This window comes from Schistocerca serialis, chromosome 5 (genome assembly GCF_023864345.2).
Source record: "Schistocerca serialis cubense isolate TAMUIC-IGC-003099 chromosome 5, iqSchSeri2.2, whole genome shotgun sequence".
NCBI lineage: Eukaryota > Metazoa > Arthropoda > Insecta > Orthoptera > Acrididae > Schistocerca > Schistocerca serialis.
Genome location: NC_064642.1, coordinates 54,207,243 through 54,221,766, shown reverse-complemented (window position 1 = coordinate 54,221,766; position 14,524 = coordinate 54,207,243). Strand labels below are relative to the sequence as shown.

The window sequence follows — 14,524 nt, the reverse complement described above, 5'->3', positions numbered from 1 at the left end:
GGCCGCAGGCAGTCAATTTGCAGCTTGGACGGACGAATTGCAACCAGGAAACCATGTGGGAAGAAACAAACACAGCTGGAGGTTTCTAGGTACTTCATCAATTGTGTTAAACATTATGCAGTCTTTGCAATCTTCTTTCTTTCCTCACTGTCATTGCCTGTGTGTCGCTCTCGCACAACGCTCCGATTACATACTTTTAACGTTTTAGTTCTGCTGTTTTTACAGTCGTTGAGTACTGCTCTTCATTTTTAAATGTATCTACTTCTAACGTGTGATGATTTTCCAAATAGTCTGTCTTCATTTTCTGTCAGCGGAAGGATACCAGTAGTTAGAGGTACTTGCTTCATTTTAAGTCGACTAATCTGTACTTCGTAAGACAAACTGTTGTGACATTGTAGGAGAATTTGTGTGTCCGTATGCCTAATCTACGCATGTGCGGCGGATGTGAGATGTTGGTCACCATATGTATTGTGCTCTCTAGGATCTAACTCCATACTGTTGCCGCTGTTTTTTCTCTTATTGTGGAAAGGCAGATGTTTAATTCTTAGGTGACCAGCACAATACTTACAAATCACATTTTTAAAATTTTCACTGAATATAATAGTCGTTCTTTCAGATTTATGATTTACAGACGTTCTTACACATTGAGCTTTGTTTTGGCATGTTAAATAAACATTTTCTACTTCACGCTCTATATGTTGGTGGAGTAAGTTTTTGATGGCCACTTAGAAGTGTTGTATATCCACACCCTTTCGTATAGGGTTAGTGTGCAAAGTGGTAGTGCCATCTTTCAGTAGTCTCAGATTGTTTTGTTCTCGAAATCATGCAACTTTTACATGATAATAATTAGCAAAAGCTTTTCGGGAGAAGTATAGTCATCCCCTTGTTACCTCTTTTCAGAGATGTATGTATGACCTCTTCTAGTCCAGAGACATTACAAAAAAAAACTGGACATTACGATGTAATACCTGCGTGTTGTTTTACTGCCCCCCTACGCTCTGAGGACGCCCACCCCCTCCCAAACAATACTCCGCTGCCCGTTCGGCTCGTCCGGCCGAACTGAGTGTCCCACGGACGTCACGCTTTTCCGAAGTGCGGTGCTGCGCATGCGCCGCCTGGGCTGCCTGTGATTACCCAGAAAGCCGGCGGCGGCGCGGCGGTTTGGCGTCGTGAACCACATGTCGCTGCCTGAACAGTTGCCGCTGGATTCGCGAGTGGGTAGCACGTGTAGGGTCTTCATACACACGAGGAGCGATAACCGGCCGTAAACATTGCGAACTGCGCGCACCGCCTTTTCTTCCTCAGCAGTTGTCTGCCCCGGTAAGTCTCGACATGACTCTGTGCCGATTTTGTGTGCACGTACTACTTGGCATCTCGCTTCGTGGTTAAAAACATTTTTTCCCCATTTTGCTTCCATTAAATTGAGCATCCTGAGCGAAATACCGAACAATTCAATCAAGAATACTAAAACCTAAATCCGTCACAATTCATTGTTGGTACAGTGGTTTCAGTTTTGAAAGAAAGCCGTATAAAACCCTTTAATTGATCTTGTAAAGATTGCTGCTGGAGTAGGCACTTGTTGACGGGAAGCCCCATCAGTAAATGCCTAGCAATTTGGTATGTCAGTCTGAGGTTTCCTCTGGTGCTTCACGAAGCCCGTAAAGTGCGTGCTGAACATTTAGTAATGGAAATATTCAGACACAAACAACGCATTTGTGCGTTGGTAGGAAATGTGCAGATGTTGGGTCAGTTTACTTACTAGAGGCAGATGAATAATCCAAACGAAACTGTTATCACAGAGACGTGCTGCGAAATTTTTTTTTAACTTTTGAGACAACATGTTTATTCATAAATTAACAATATGAATTGCCTCAGCAGTGTTGCCGCTGCAGCAATAATCGCTCTTTGTCGGAGCGAAAATTCTGGGAACTTATTAGCACAAAACATACTCGTTGATCATTCACATGTAACACACACACACACACACACACACACACGCACACAGCAGATTTCGGTAAGTTCTGTCACGTAATAATTTCAGGTGAGCGCCGTACAGGATGTCTCAGGAGAAATGGTCAGTTTTGCATACCTCAAGAGCTAGGAGCCTTGGTCATGTCCGGTACTGTAATCTTTTCCGCTGAAATCGTGCTCATAGCACGCGTTTTAGAGACCATGTTTACACTTTTTTGCTTCGAATGATCGTTCCTCTCATATCCTGAATGTTGACACGCTGCATATTAGGTTTATTTTGAAACTGAAAGCTTATTTACGTTATTATTTTATCTGCAGGGGAGCATCATTTTTCATACCAATTCTAAAACATTTCATTTCGCCAAATGTTAGTGAGATGCCCGTTTGATATTGTAATTTTTGTTCAGTTTATGGAAAGGTAAAAATAGTCTTGAAACTGAACGAAAGGCTCATAAGCTTTGTATTATACGACCTTTTATTTATTTATTTGTTTATTAGCTCCCGTCTGATGAATTTCTTTAGTAGTAATGTTAATACAGGATTTTTATTTTATTTTTTTTATTTATTTTTTTTTTTTTTTTTTTGTGGAGTTCGAGTAGTTTAATCTTGTTTTTCAGTGCGACTCTGATGTATCGCTACACGCAAACTGTTCGATAAAGCTAATTGTAATTAAATATTAGTCTGACTCACATTAATTTATTATTTGTAATGGGTTTTCAGCAAAATTCAGTGAACTTCGGAATCGAAGTGATGATAAGAAGTGTAGGTGTAGGGTAGATAGGTGAGTGTCTTTTCTTCTTATCTTCTAGTTTACGTTCACGGAAAAATAAACGGTAACAGCTTTTGTTGAAGGACGGAGTTTTGGAACCAAAATGTATTACAGGCTTGTGGGTCTGAGTGTGACGCTAACTTAGGGCTGTTGACTTTAAAGGGGCAACATAGTTTCCAGTGCTCGAGTGTGTGTGGTAATAGCCACTGTCTGTCTGTCTGCTTGGGAGAAAATTGGAAGTCATTACCAGCTAAAGAGGGAACTTTATTAGAGCACAGTTGTGTAATTAGTGTCTGCGAGGCGTTCGTCACGTCCGGATTTCACTGTGATTTTGATGTAACGAGCGGTGCTGGCTGGCCAAGAGCTTCGTCTGATTTCTACTGCGAGCACAGCTTTCTTTTTTCTACCACAGTCAGTTCCACTACCTACTGACAATTCGAGAGGCAGTTCCAACTTGTGAATGTGATCTTCCAGAGGTGTACTAAAATTTTTCGGTAGGAACGTGCTTTCATAATGGATTTTTTTTTTACTATGCGTTTTCATTGTATTCAAAGAGAATATTCCAAACACAGTGAGTTGTCATTTTGTTGTTGCAAAATCATTTCGGGGGAATTTTGGGATGATTCCTTAAAACAGGCCACTCCTTTATCAAAGTCGTGTGCAAATGATCTGGCGCCCAGTCTTCATTAAGGTCAACATTCGCGGGACGTTTAACTCGCAACTTAAATTCGTGGTGTTTTTCGTTTATTAAGAAAACGCATAGTCGGTAGTTCCTCAAACTGAGTACGTCCAAGGAAAGAAGTTTTTGTCCTGTCGCGTAGATGGCGAGATCATTGTAGTGGATATTAATATGGCATGTGTGCACTCTTCGCCTTCATGATAGCTTGAACTCTGCCCGGGAAATTTTCAATGAGATGTCGGATTGTGTATGGAGGAATGACAGCCAATTCTTCCACAAAAGCCGATACCATATAAGGTAGTAATGTTGGGACGTTGGGTCTGGAGCGAAGTCGACGTTCCGATTCATCACAGAGGTGTTACGTTGGATTCAGATCAGGACTCTGGGCAGACTGTTACTGTCCACAAAACATCGCCTCACAGATGCTGCTTTATGACAGAGTGCATTGTCATGCTGAAACAATCTATCGTCGTTTCCGGTCTGTACCTCTACTGTACAAAGTAGACAGTGCTGTAAAAGATGTTCGTATCCTTACGCATTTATCGTTTTCTTAAGTGCAATAGTCCGCTGCTCGTGGTCTCGCGGTAGCGTTCTCGCTTCCCGAGCACGAGGTCCCGGGTTAGATTCCCGGCGGGGTCAGGGATGACTGTGTAGAGCTGTGTCGTCTTCATCATCATCATCATCATTCATCTCCATTACGGCCGAAGGAAGGCAATGGCAAACCACCTCCACTAGGACCTTGCCTATTACGGCGGTGCGGGTCTCCTGCATCGTCCCCTACGCTGTCACGGAGTATGGGACTTCATCTTCATCATCAAGTGCAATAAGGGGTCACACCTTAACCACGAAGAACAACCGCATACAGCAACACACAACCTCCTTCGTACTTCACTTTGGCACTACACGTGATAGTGTAGGTAAAGCTCTCCATGCATTCTACAACTCGAAACCCTTCCATCGGATTGCCACATGTTTAGAGTGATGCATCACTCCTTTTACACCGCCGCAAGCCTCACGTAGCGTTGACTACAAAAATGTGTGGCTTGCGAGGAACTGCTCGACCACCATACTCCATTTTTAAGCACCCTGAACAGTCATTATGCCAGCAGAACTGTGGTAGCACATGGATTCCTTTCACCCATTTCATGCGATTTATTACAGCCAGCTTCCGCAGTGCTCGATAGTCCCTATCCGTAGTAGAAGAGTCCTGCCTGGTCTTGGTTTAACCCTTCGGTGGGCGCTCCTGCGGCAGGTAGCGGCAAAATTTAGTTTTCTGTTAGTATCACAGATAGCGTTACAGTTGCGTCCACGCCCAAATACGTGTTTGTCGTTCTTAACGAATGTCGCCACTTAACTACATTTGCGCTATCCATGCTTTCAGCAGTTTGGTCGCTATTGTTGTTTGAAACGTGAGTGTTGCGTTTGCGTTGTGTTTGCCGCTATGCGCCTTGTGATGTAAGTATTTTCTATACTTGTGTTTTTCTTTCGCCTCAAGGCAATTTTTCTTTTATATTGGTATACAATGAATATTCGAATCGAATCAAAGTTCCCATATGCAATTTTCATTACTTTTTACAGTTTTGGATATTGATTTGCTACAATATATTACTTTTACAAAGACATGTTTCACTAGGTCTCTTAGAAGCGTGGAAATGGAAAAAATGAAGGCATTTCACAGCCACCGTCTAACTGTACGTCCTGAAAACTATGAAAAAGTACACAGAGAACTTTCAGAAGAAGAATTACAGAAATTGTCAGATTCGTGTGAGTCTGTGTCCGAAGAGGAAATAATTGAAGAAGAAACCCACAGCAGTGACTCCGAACAATCAACAGAGGAAATAGATGACCACCTGGTTGAAGAGGGGAGACAACAAACAGAGGATTACCGATTTTACATAGGAAAAGATAAAGAAACTATTTGGATAAGTGAACCTCTTCCTTCTCCTAAAACGAAGGCCAAGAACATCCTAAAAGTTTTGCCAGTCCAAAAGCAAGTGCTGAAATTACGGAAAAAGAAATTTATGAATTTTACTTATTTGTTACTGATGGGATGGTTATTTTTCCTTAGTTTAAAAATGTTAAACTAATTGCGGTACAAAAGCCGCAACGCACCCACTCATGGAAGTACGAAAGTCGCTCCCACCTGAGGGTTAACTGTGGTTGTTCTGTCGCGTTTCCACTTCAGTCTATCACTAACAGTTGACTTGGGCAGCTTTAGAAGGGTTCAAATGCTGATGGATTTATTGGTCAGGTGACGTTCAGTGACTAGTCCACACTCGAAGTGACTGAATTCTTGTGGCCTGCCTATTGTGCTGTTATGGCTTCTCTACTGACAACACAGCAATCGTCGCCTCCTTTTATAGTTGCGAGTTAGCCTCTCGGACGTACAGCTTTCAATTCCGCATTACATAGGGGTGTCCGGATACTGTTGATGAGACAGCGTATATTTTGGAGCACCAATAACTCAGACCGTGGGCAGTCACGAGTCTCAGGGCGGAAAGGAGCGAAGGGAAGGACAGTTCCCCCGCTCCACCTTTAGCCCTCGCAGGCATTCTACTAAGCCGCTTTGCTGTACCGTTTCACCCATGCGCCACGTAAATAAACACGTGTTAGCGGGATGTCGTATCAGGCGCGCGAATCACTTGAAGACTTCTGTTTGTTCAAAGTCCGTACGTCGTTCTAACAGGAAACAGCGTCAGAAGCAGACATAGCGTCCGGCGTACTTCTAGGAAGTGGTTTGGGACCGGCACTGCGTACGTTGTAAGCGTCGCAGTACCCAAATTATGGAATTCTGTGAAACTGTTAGCAGACGATGCTGTTGTGTACATGAGGGACACGTCGTTACAAAATTACTACGAAAAGCTGTGATACTACGAGACGACAGCTTGATACAAACAGTGGCAGCAAACCCCCCTCCCCCCCCCCCCCCCCCCACCCGAGAAAGTGATGTAATGCGCGTGAAACGACGATAGGACTTATTGTTCACTTCGCGACGGGCGGTCGGTCTGTCACAATCAACTATCCTGAAGTATATGTCGAGCGCAAATTAAGGTGAATCGGAGAACATAAATGCACCCGTCGGCGAAGACAGGCTTCAGACAGATGTACTGAATCAATCGTCAGAAAATGCAATCTTTCACATCGTCGTTCGATCAGTCCTTGACTATCGGGGGCACTGGAATCGTTCGGAAGTCTGTCGGAAATGTTGGTTCTATAAACTTAAATGTTTCGCTAAAAGGTGCTCATCCCTCCATGGATTTCCATATAAGCTGTCGGAGCAATTCTGTAACATTCTACTACGTATGAGCCGACAAGTAAGAACCGTAACAGCACATGCTTGAATTACATCAATTCCTTCATGTAATCCGACCTAATCCCAAACAAAAAGCAGCATTCAATACTCGGTCGGCCGAGCATCTTGTTCGCGGTTTTATCTACAAGTGCGCTACATTTTCCCATACCGCTCCCAACCGTAGTCAGTTGTTCGTCTTACGTAACAACTGGTGGCGTGGTCTCTTTCGATATCAACTGTCTCCAACATACTTCCCCCTGTAATGACGACGAGGATGGAATTCAGAATTTTGTAGAACGGAACTAGCAATCGGTCTTATTGCTTATCGTTCAGATGGACTAGGTTAGGCTGAAATGAGTCTGGTGAACTATGAACAGCCGCTACACAGCGTATAGTGGCTTGCCGAGTACAGTTATTGCGCACCGAATACCACGGCTGAAGTGATCTTGACAGACGAGAGTGTCCACGGCGTTATCGTCATGAAGATACAGAAGGAGGGGCAACGTCTGGTCATCACGAATGTTGAAATAAACGTCGTAGGTAATTTTCACGGTAACCTGAAGAAGTGCGTCGAAGCTATGGTACGAATAAATGCCCTCAGAACGTCACACAATCACATCCGGACTGAACTAAACCCTCCACACAACGGGTGTTAAACACCTGATTAGGCCGTCGGTGTACTGGAAGATGTGTATCATTTAGGAATATAGGAAATCGCGACTCGAGGGACTACACCACATGCTTCCAGTCAGCTGTCGTCCTATTTCTCTGTTGCTTCGCTCTTGAAGAGTGCAGATTTGTTGCTGTCAAAAATTACCTTGTGCTAGGTATAAGATACGAATTCTTAATTACATCCAGTTCCTTTCGCCGTGTTCGCTCTAAAACTGGTTGAGATGAGCCTGCATTCACTGACAGCAGTATTTCCCCTTCTGGTTTGAAAAATACTGTGGTGTGAAAAACTTAAGCACGAAAGTAAATATCGCATTATGTGTCACTGCCAAGTAACACACCTCGATGAAACGGGGCCCCATACCTAGAAAGAATTGTAACAATATAGTGCAGAAGGTAACTGGAAGAACTCAAGTAATGAACCGACAAAAATGACACTGAAAGACAGTAATCACACTGAAGTCACCGCGACTAATGGTGGTCTCCTGGACGTTATGAAAGGCGGAATGCGGTCCTAAGAGGATGTGTGACCGCTACAGATCACAATGCGTGCTTGCAACGTGCTCACTTGCTTGGCCACAAGATTAGATAAGGAAGTCTTATGGCAATGTTTTCCATTCCTCCACCAGCACGCTTGACAACTGTCGGACGGTCGTTGGTGCACGTAGTCGGGGGAACGAGTAGCGCAAGTCCATTCGCCGAATTCCCTTTCGTTCGTAGAAGTGCTCCAACGGCGCTGTTAGATGCGGTCCCGCATTGCGATCCATAGAAACGAAGTCGGGTGGAAAGTAACCGTGAAGGAAGGAGTGCAGTGTGAACACGAAACAGTCACCCGTCAACGATAAGATCAAAGATTTCGACTTCAGTACAGTCATGCACCATTATGCCTACCCACACCTTAACATCTGCTCCACCGGAACGATCATGTTGTACAATGTCTACGACTACATTTATACTCCGCAACCCACCCAACGCTGTGTGGCGGAGGGCACTTTACGTGCCACTGTCATTACCTCCCTTTCCTGTTCCAGTCGCGTATGGTTCGCGGGAAGAACGACTGTCTGAAAGCCTCCGTGCGCGCTCTAATCTCTCTAATTTTACATTCGTGATCTCCTCGGGAGGTATAAGTAAGGGGAAGCAATATATTCGATACCTCATCCAGAAACGCACCCTCTCGAAACCTGGCGAGCAAGCTACACCGCGATGCAGAGCGCCTCTCTTGCAGAGTGTGCCACTTGAGTTTGCTAAACATCTCCGTAACGCTATCACGGTTACCAAATAACCCTGTGACGAAACGCACCGCTCTTCTTTGGCTATTCTCTCTCCCCTCTGTCAACTCGACGGCTCCCAAACTGATGAGCAATCGTCAAGTATAGGTCGAACGAGTGTTTTGTAAGCCACCTCCTTTGTTGATGGACTACATTTTCTAAGGACTCTCCCAATGAATCTCATCCTGACACCCGCCTTACCAACAATTAATTTTATATGATCATTCCACTTCAAATCGTTCCGTACGTATACTCCCAGATATTTTGAAGAAGTAACTGCTACCAGTGTTTGTTCCGCTATCATATAATCATACAATAAAGGATCCTTCTTTCTATGTATTCGCAATACATTACATTTGTCTATGTTAAGGGTCAGTTGCCACTCCCTGCACCAAGTGCCTATCCGCTGCAAATCTTCCTGCATTTCGCTGCAATTTTCTAATGCTGCAACGTCTCTGTATACTACAGCATCATCCGCGAAAAGCAGCATGGAACTTCTGACACTATCTTCTAGGTGATTTATATGTATTGTGGAAAGCAATGGTCCCTTAACACTCCCCTGTGGCACGCCAGAGGTTACTTTAACATCTGTAGACGTCTCTCCATTGAGAACATTGTGTGTTCTGTTTGCTAAAAACTCTTAAATTCAGCCACGCAGCTGGTGTGATATTCCGTAGGCTCTTACTTTATCAGGCGACAGTGCGGAACTGTATCGAACGCCTTTCGGAAGTCAAGGAAAATGGCATCTACCTGGGAGCCTGTATCTAATATTTTCTGGGTCTCACACGATCGCTGTTCCCGGAATCCATGTTGAGTCCTTCAGAGTAGATTCTGGGTTTCCAGAAATGACATGATACGCGAGCAAAAAAGATGTTCTAAAATTCTACAACAGATCGATGTCAGAGGTATAGACCTATATCTACATCTACATGACTAATCTGCAATTCACATTTAAGTGCTTGGCAGAGGGTTCATCGAACCACAATCATACTATCTCTCTACCATTCCACTCCCGAACAGCGCGCGGGAAAAACGAACACCTAAACCTTTCTGTTCCAGCTCTGATTTCTCTTATTTTATTTTGATGATCATTCCTACCTATGTAGGTTGGGCTCAACAAAATATTTTCGCATTCGGAAGAGAAAGTTGGTGACTGAAATTTCGTAAATAGATCTCGCCGCGACGAAAAACGTCTTTGCTTTAATGACTTCCATCCCAATTCGCGTATCATATCTGCCACACTCTCTCCCCTATTACGTGATAATACAAATCGAGCTGCCCTTTTTTTTTTTTTTTTTTTTTTTGCACACTTTCGATGTCCTCCGTCAATCCCACCTGGTAAGGATCCCACACCGCGCAGCAATATTCTAACTGAGGACGAACGAGTGTAGTGTAAGCTGTCTCTTTAGTGGACTTGTTGCATCTTCTAAGTGTCCTGCCAATGAAACACAACCTTCGGCTCGCCTTCCCCACAATATTATCTATGTGGTCTTTCCAACTGAAGTTGTTTGTAATTTTAACACCCAGGTACTTAGTTGAATTGACAGCCTTGAGAATTATACTATTTATCGAGTAATCGAATTCCAACGGATTTCTTTTGGAACTCATGTGGATCACCTCACACTTTTCGTTATTTAGCGTCAATTGCCACCTGCCACACGATACAGCAATCTTTTCTAAATCGCTTTGCAACTGATACTGGTCTTCGGATGAAGAATAGTTTTGCACATCTGTTCAACTACCCTTCTTGAAAACTGGGACTACCTGTGCTCTTTTCCAACCATTTGGAACCTTTCGTTCTCCGCAGACTTGCGGTACACGGCTGTTAGAAGGGGTGCAAGTTCTTTCTCGTACTCTGTGTAGAATCGAATTGGTATCCCGTCAGGTCCAGTGGACTTCACTCTGTTGAGTGATTTCAGTTGCTTTTCTATTCCTTGGACACTTATTTCGATGTCAGCCATTTTTTCGTCCGTGCGAGGGTTTAGAGAAGGAACTGCAGTGGGGTCTTCGTCTGTGAAACAGCTTTGGAAAAAGGTGGGACGATCACATGATCTTGCCATTACTACATTACCTACAGCTCTTCAGAGCGACCATTGTGCTAATAATGAATGGTGTTATTTTGTTCGGTGAGCTTATGAGCGAAGTTTCCTGACATTCTCTCTGCCGTCAAATTAATGTGAAGCGCGCATATCGCGTTAAGTTTCGCTTTTTTTTCGTGCGTGTGGCTTTACTTTGTTGCTGCGTATAACGTTCAAGAACTCGTCGATTGCCGCTGGTGGCAGGCAGACCAGCGGCGCCAGCCACTTCCTTCGCCGCCTATCTTAAACGCCGAGGCGCGTGTCAGCACTGGGCGATAGCCCGAGCGTGCTGCGTGCTGCGGCGGGGCGACTGATAGCCGTCTCTGGCGATGGCAGCCAGCAGCGAGTGTCACCAGGCGGGGCGGCCTTCGCAGCTGCGTCGCTCCTGGGAATAGCCGCGGCCCGCTCGCTGTATTTGTGCGCCCGCGGGGTGTTTGTGCAAGCGGCGCGGCGCGGCGCTCGTGACCGTGTGGCGTGGCCGGGGGCTCGCCGCTGCGTCTGTCTCCTGGCAGACCGCCCGGCGCGCGTCTCGTCTGCACGCCAGCGCCAGCTGCTGCTGCATCTGCCCCACCACTAGTGCTATATAGGCTGTCTGACAAGTCCCCCGTAACTATCGCAGAATAAACGTGTTGCGTTCGTATCCTTGATTTGAAGGCGGCGGAAAAAAATTGATGTCTGTACTGGGTTACCGTTTGAAGCCACAGTTAATGGGTTCCCACAGCGTCGTACGCTCAATAACTATTGCGCAATGCTGAGTCGTCGTCGTCCTCATCATCTTGAACAGTTTCCAGCCTCAGCCAAGGTCCTCGCTGTCCGGTCCTGTTTTCCCACCATATTTCTGAGTAAAGCAGCAAAGGAAACAAAAGGAAAACTCAGAGTAGGCATTAAAATCCATGGAGAAGAAATAAAAACTTTGAGGTTCGCCGATGACATTGTAATTCTATCAGAGACAGCAAAGGACCTGGAAGAGCAGCTGAACGGAATGGACAGTGTCTTGAAAGGAGGATATAAGATGAACATCAACAAAAGCAAAACGAGAATAATGGAATGTAATCGAATTAAATCGGGTGATGCTGTGGGAATTAGATTAGGAAATGAGACACTTAAAGTAGTAAAGGAGTTTTGGTATTTGGGGAGCAAAATAACTGATGGTCGAAGTAGAGAGGATATAAAATGTAAACTGGCAATGGCAAGGAAAGCGTTTCTGAAAAAGAGAAATTTGTTAACATCGAGTATAGATTTAAGTGTCAGGAAGTCGTTTCTGAAAGTATTTGTTTGGAGCGTAGCCATGTATGGAAGTGAAATGTGGCGATAAATAGTTTAGACAAGAGGAGAATAGAAGCTTTCGAAATGTGGCGCTACAGAAGAATGCTGAAGATTAGATGGGTAGATCACATAACTAACGGGGAGGTATTGAATAGAATTGGGGAGAAGAGGAGTTTGTGGCACAACTTGACATGGAGAAGGGACCGGTTGGTAGGACATGTTCTGAGGCATCAGGCGATCACCAATTTAGTACTGGAGGGCAGCGTGGAGGGTAAAAGTCATAGAGGGAGACCGAGAGATGAATTCACTAAGCAGATTCAAAAGGATGTAGGTTGCAGTGAGTACTGCGAGATGAATCAGCTTGCACAGGATAGAGTAGGATGGAGCTGCATCAAATCAGTGTCTGGACTGAAGACCACAACAACAACATTTCTGTGTTCACTCTGCTACAGTCGTCGCTTCCTCATTTTCCCGCCGGCCGAAGTGGCCGTGCGGTTAAAGGCGCTGCAGTCTGGAACCGCAAGACCGCTACGGTCGCAGGTTCGAATCCTGCCTCGGGCATGGATGTTTGTGATGTCCTCAGGTTTGTTAGGTTTAACTAGTTCTAAGTTCTAGGGGACTAATGACCTCAGCAGTTGAGTCCCATAGTGCTCAGAGCCATTTGACCCATTTTCCTCATTTTCCAGCAATCTCCTCCATACCTTTCGGCCGTCTCTTGGTCTTCCTCTTGGTCCTTTCCTTCGCTTGTTGTGTATCTTCTTGGAAATTCTCTTGTTTCCCATTCTCTGTAAGTGCCCATACCATCTCAGCCCCCGTGTTTCGGTCTTGCTCTGCAAGGGTTCCTCTTTCACTATTTCCCGTACCCTTACATTCCCCATCCTCCCTCTCCTTATTACTCCCATTATACGTATGAGCAACTTCATTTCACTTGCCTGTAATCTGTTTGCGTCTCTCTTCTTCATTACCCATATTTCATATGCGCAAGTCAGTATTGGTATGTAGTGGGACGTCTTTGTTCCAAACAGCACTCCTATCACTTTACAGGAATGCTTCTGCTTGCCTGCAGCGTTCACTTGTATGTTTCTCAGTCCCCCCATTTCCCTATGTCACACTTCCCAACTACGAGGGCAATCCCAAAAGCAAGGTCTCCTATTTTTTATAAGTACATAGACCTGTTTATTTCTACAGTGGTTTACATCAGTTTACAGTTTGAACATTTAGCTATTTTTCGACATAATCACCATTTCTGTCGATGCAGTTTTGAAGACGCTGTGGCAGTTTTTGTATGGCCATGTCATACCAGCTCGCCGCCATGCTGTTCAGAAACTTATGAACCTCTTCTTTCACCTTGTCGCCGGAGCTGAATCGCTTTCCGTCCAAATGTTCTTTTAACCTAGGGAACAGGTGATAGTCACTAGGCGCCAAGTCAGGACTATAGGGTGGGTGGGTAGTTATGTTCGACTGAAACTGTTGCAGGAGAGCAACGGTTTGCCGAGCGATGTGTGGGCGAGCGTTGGCATGGAGAATGTGTACGCCCTTGCTCAACATACCTCTTCCCTGGTTCTGAATTGCGTGTTTGAGTTTTTTCAGAGTCTCACAGAACCTGTCAGCGTTAATTGTGGTCCCAGCGATTCAGCTCCGACGACGAGGTGAAGGAAGAGGTTCATAGCTTTCTGAACAGCATGGCGGCGAGCTGGTATGACATGGGCATACAAAAACTGCCACAGCGTCTATAAAATTGCATCGACAGAAATGGTGGTTATGTCGACTAAATTTTCAAGCTCTAAACTAATGTAAACCATTGTAGAAATAAACAGGTCTATGTACTTATAAAAAAAAAATAGACCTTACTTTTGGGATTACCCTCGTATTTTCGCCTTGTCTACTTCAACTGTTCATTTCTAGTCCGTATTCCGCTAGTTGGTCTGTCGTTCTTCTTAGTTGTAATCAGGAACTCACATTTGTTTACGTTAATTTTCATGCCATACTGTCTCTACGTTTGTTCGTGAAATTATTACTCCCTGATTTCCCAGGTCATCAAGTCATTCGCGAACACCAGTGCTTTCATCATGCCTTCCCATCTCTCATGGTTTCAGGGCAGTAAGCAGAAATGTTTGTTTACATGTAGCGGTTCCCAGAATTCTCAATTGAGATATCAACTGTCCAGTCTGTAAACAGGTTTATTTTGCTAGAAGCAGTTGTCGCGACACAGACAAAAAAATTATGTAAGCTTTCAGTTAGTAATGAGTAAATAATTCTTTTATTTCGTTTGCAACAGTTGTTACAGCAGGAAATACGTAGGAAACCTCAGTTGCACACGATACATTACACAGTTCACTTGTTTAATTTGTAATTGGTAGTTGTTATTTATGGTGCCGCGGCCACTGAAATATCCACTGCAAGCTTTCCGACTAGTTTCGCTCGTTCTGAATGATTTCTGCTTGTGTTTCTTTGCGACTATTGCAATTTAGTCGCAATACTACCAATGAGATACATTGTCGTGCGCCGGCGGGTTCTCTGTGAAGGCTAACA

The 14,524-nt window shown here is 44.5% G+C and overlaps 1 protein-coding gene across 7 annotated transcripts in view; it reads left to right on the top strand.

The window, feature by feature from the left end:
• Positions 1-14,524, top strand: part of LOC126480948 (ras-specific guanine nucleotide-releasing factor RalGPS2) — a 365,602-nt gene that overhangs the window by 216,829 nt on the left and 134,249 nt on the right. For 6 of the 7 annotated variants that reach the window (XM_050104370.1, XM_050104372.1, XM_050104371.1 and 3 more), the window contains one exon: positions 2-89. Coding sequence is in view for 2 of the 7 variants with exons in the window: in XM_050104367.1 (XP_049960324.1) it covers positions 2-89 (88 nt within the window). In the remaining 5 variants the exon portion in view is untranslated. Of the gene's footprint in view, position 1; positions 90-1,175; positions 1,321-14,524 lie in introns of those variants that run through there. The other variant, XM_050104369.1, reaches the window with a different exon arrangement.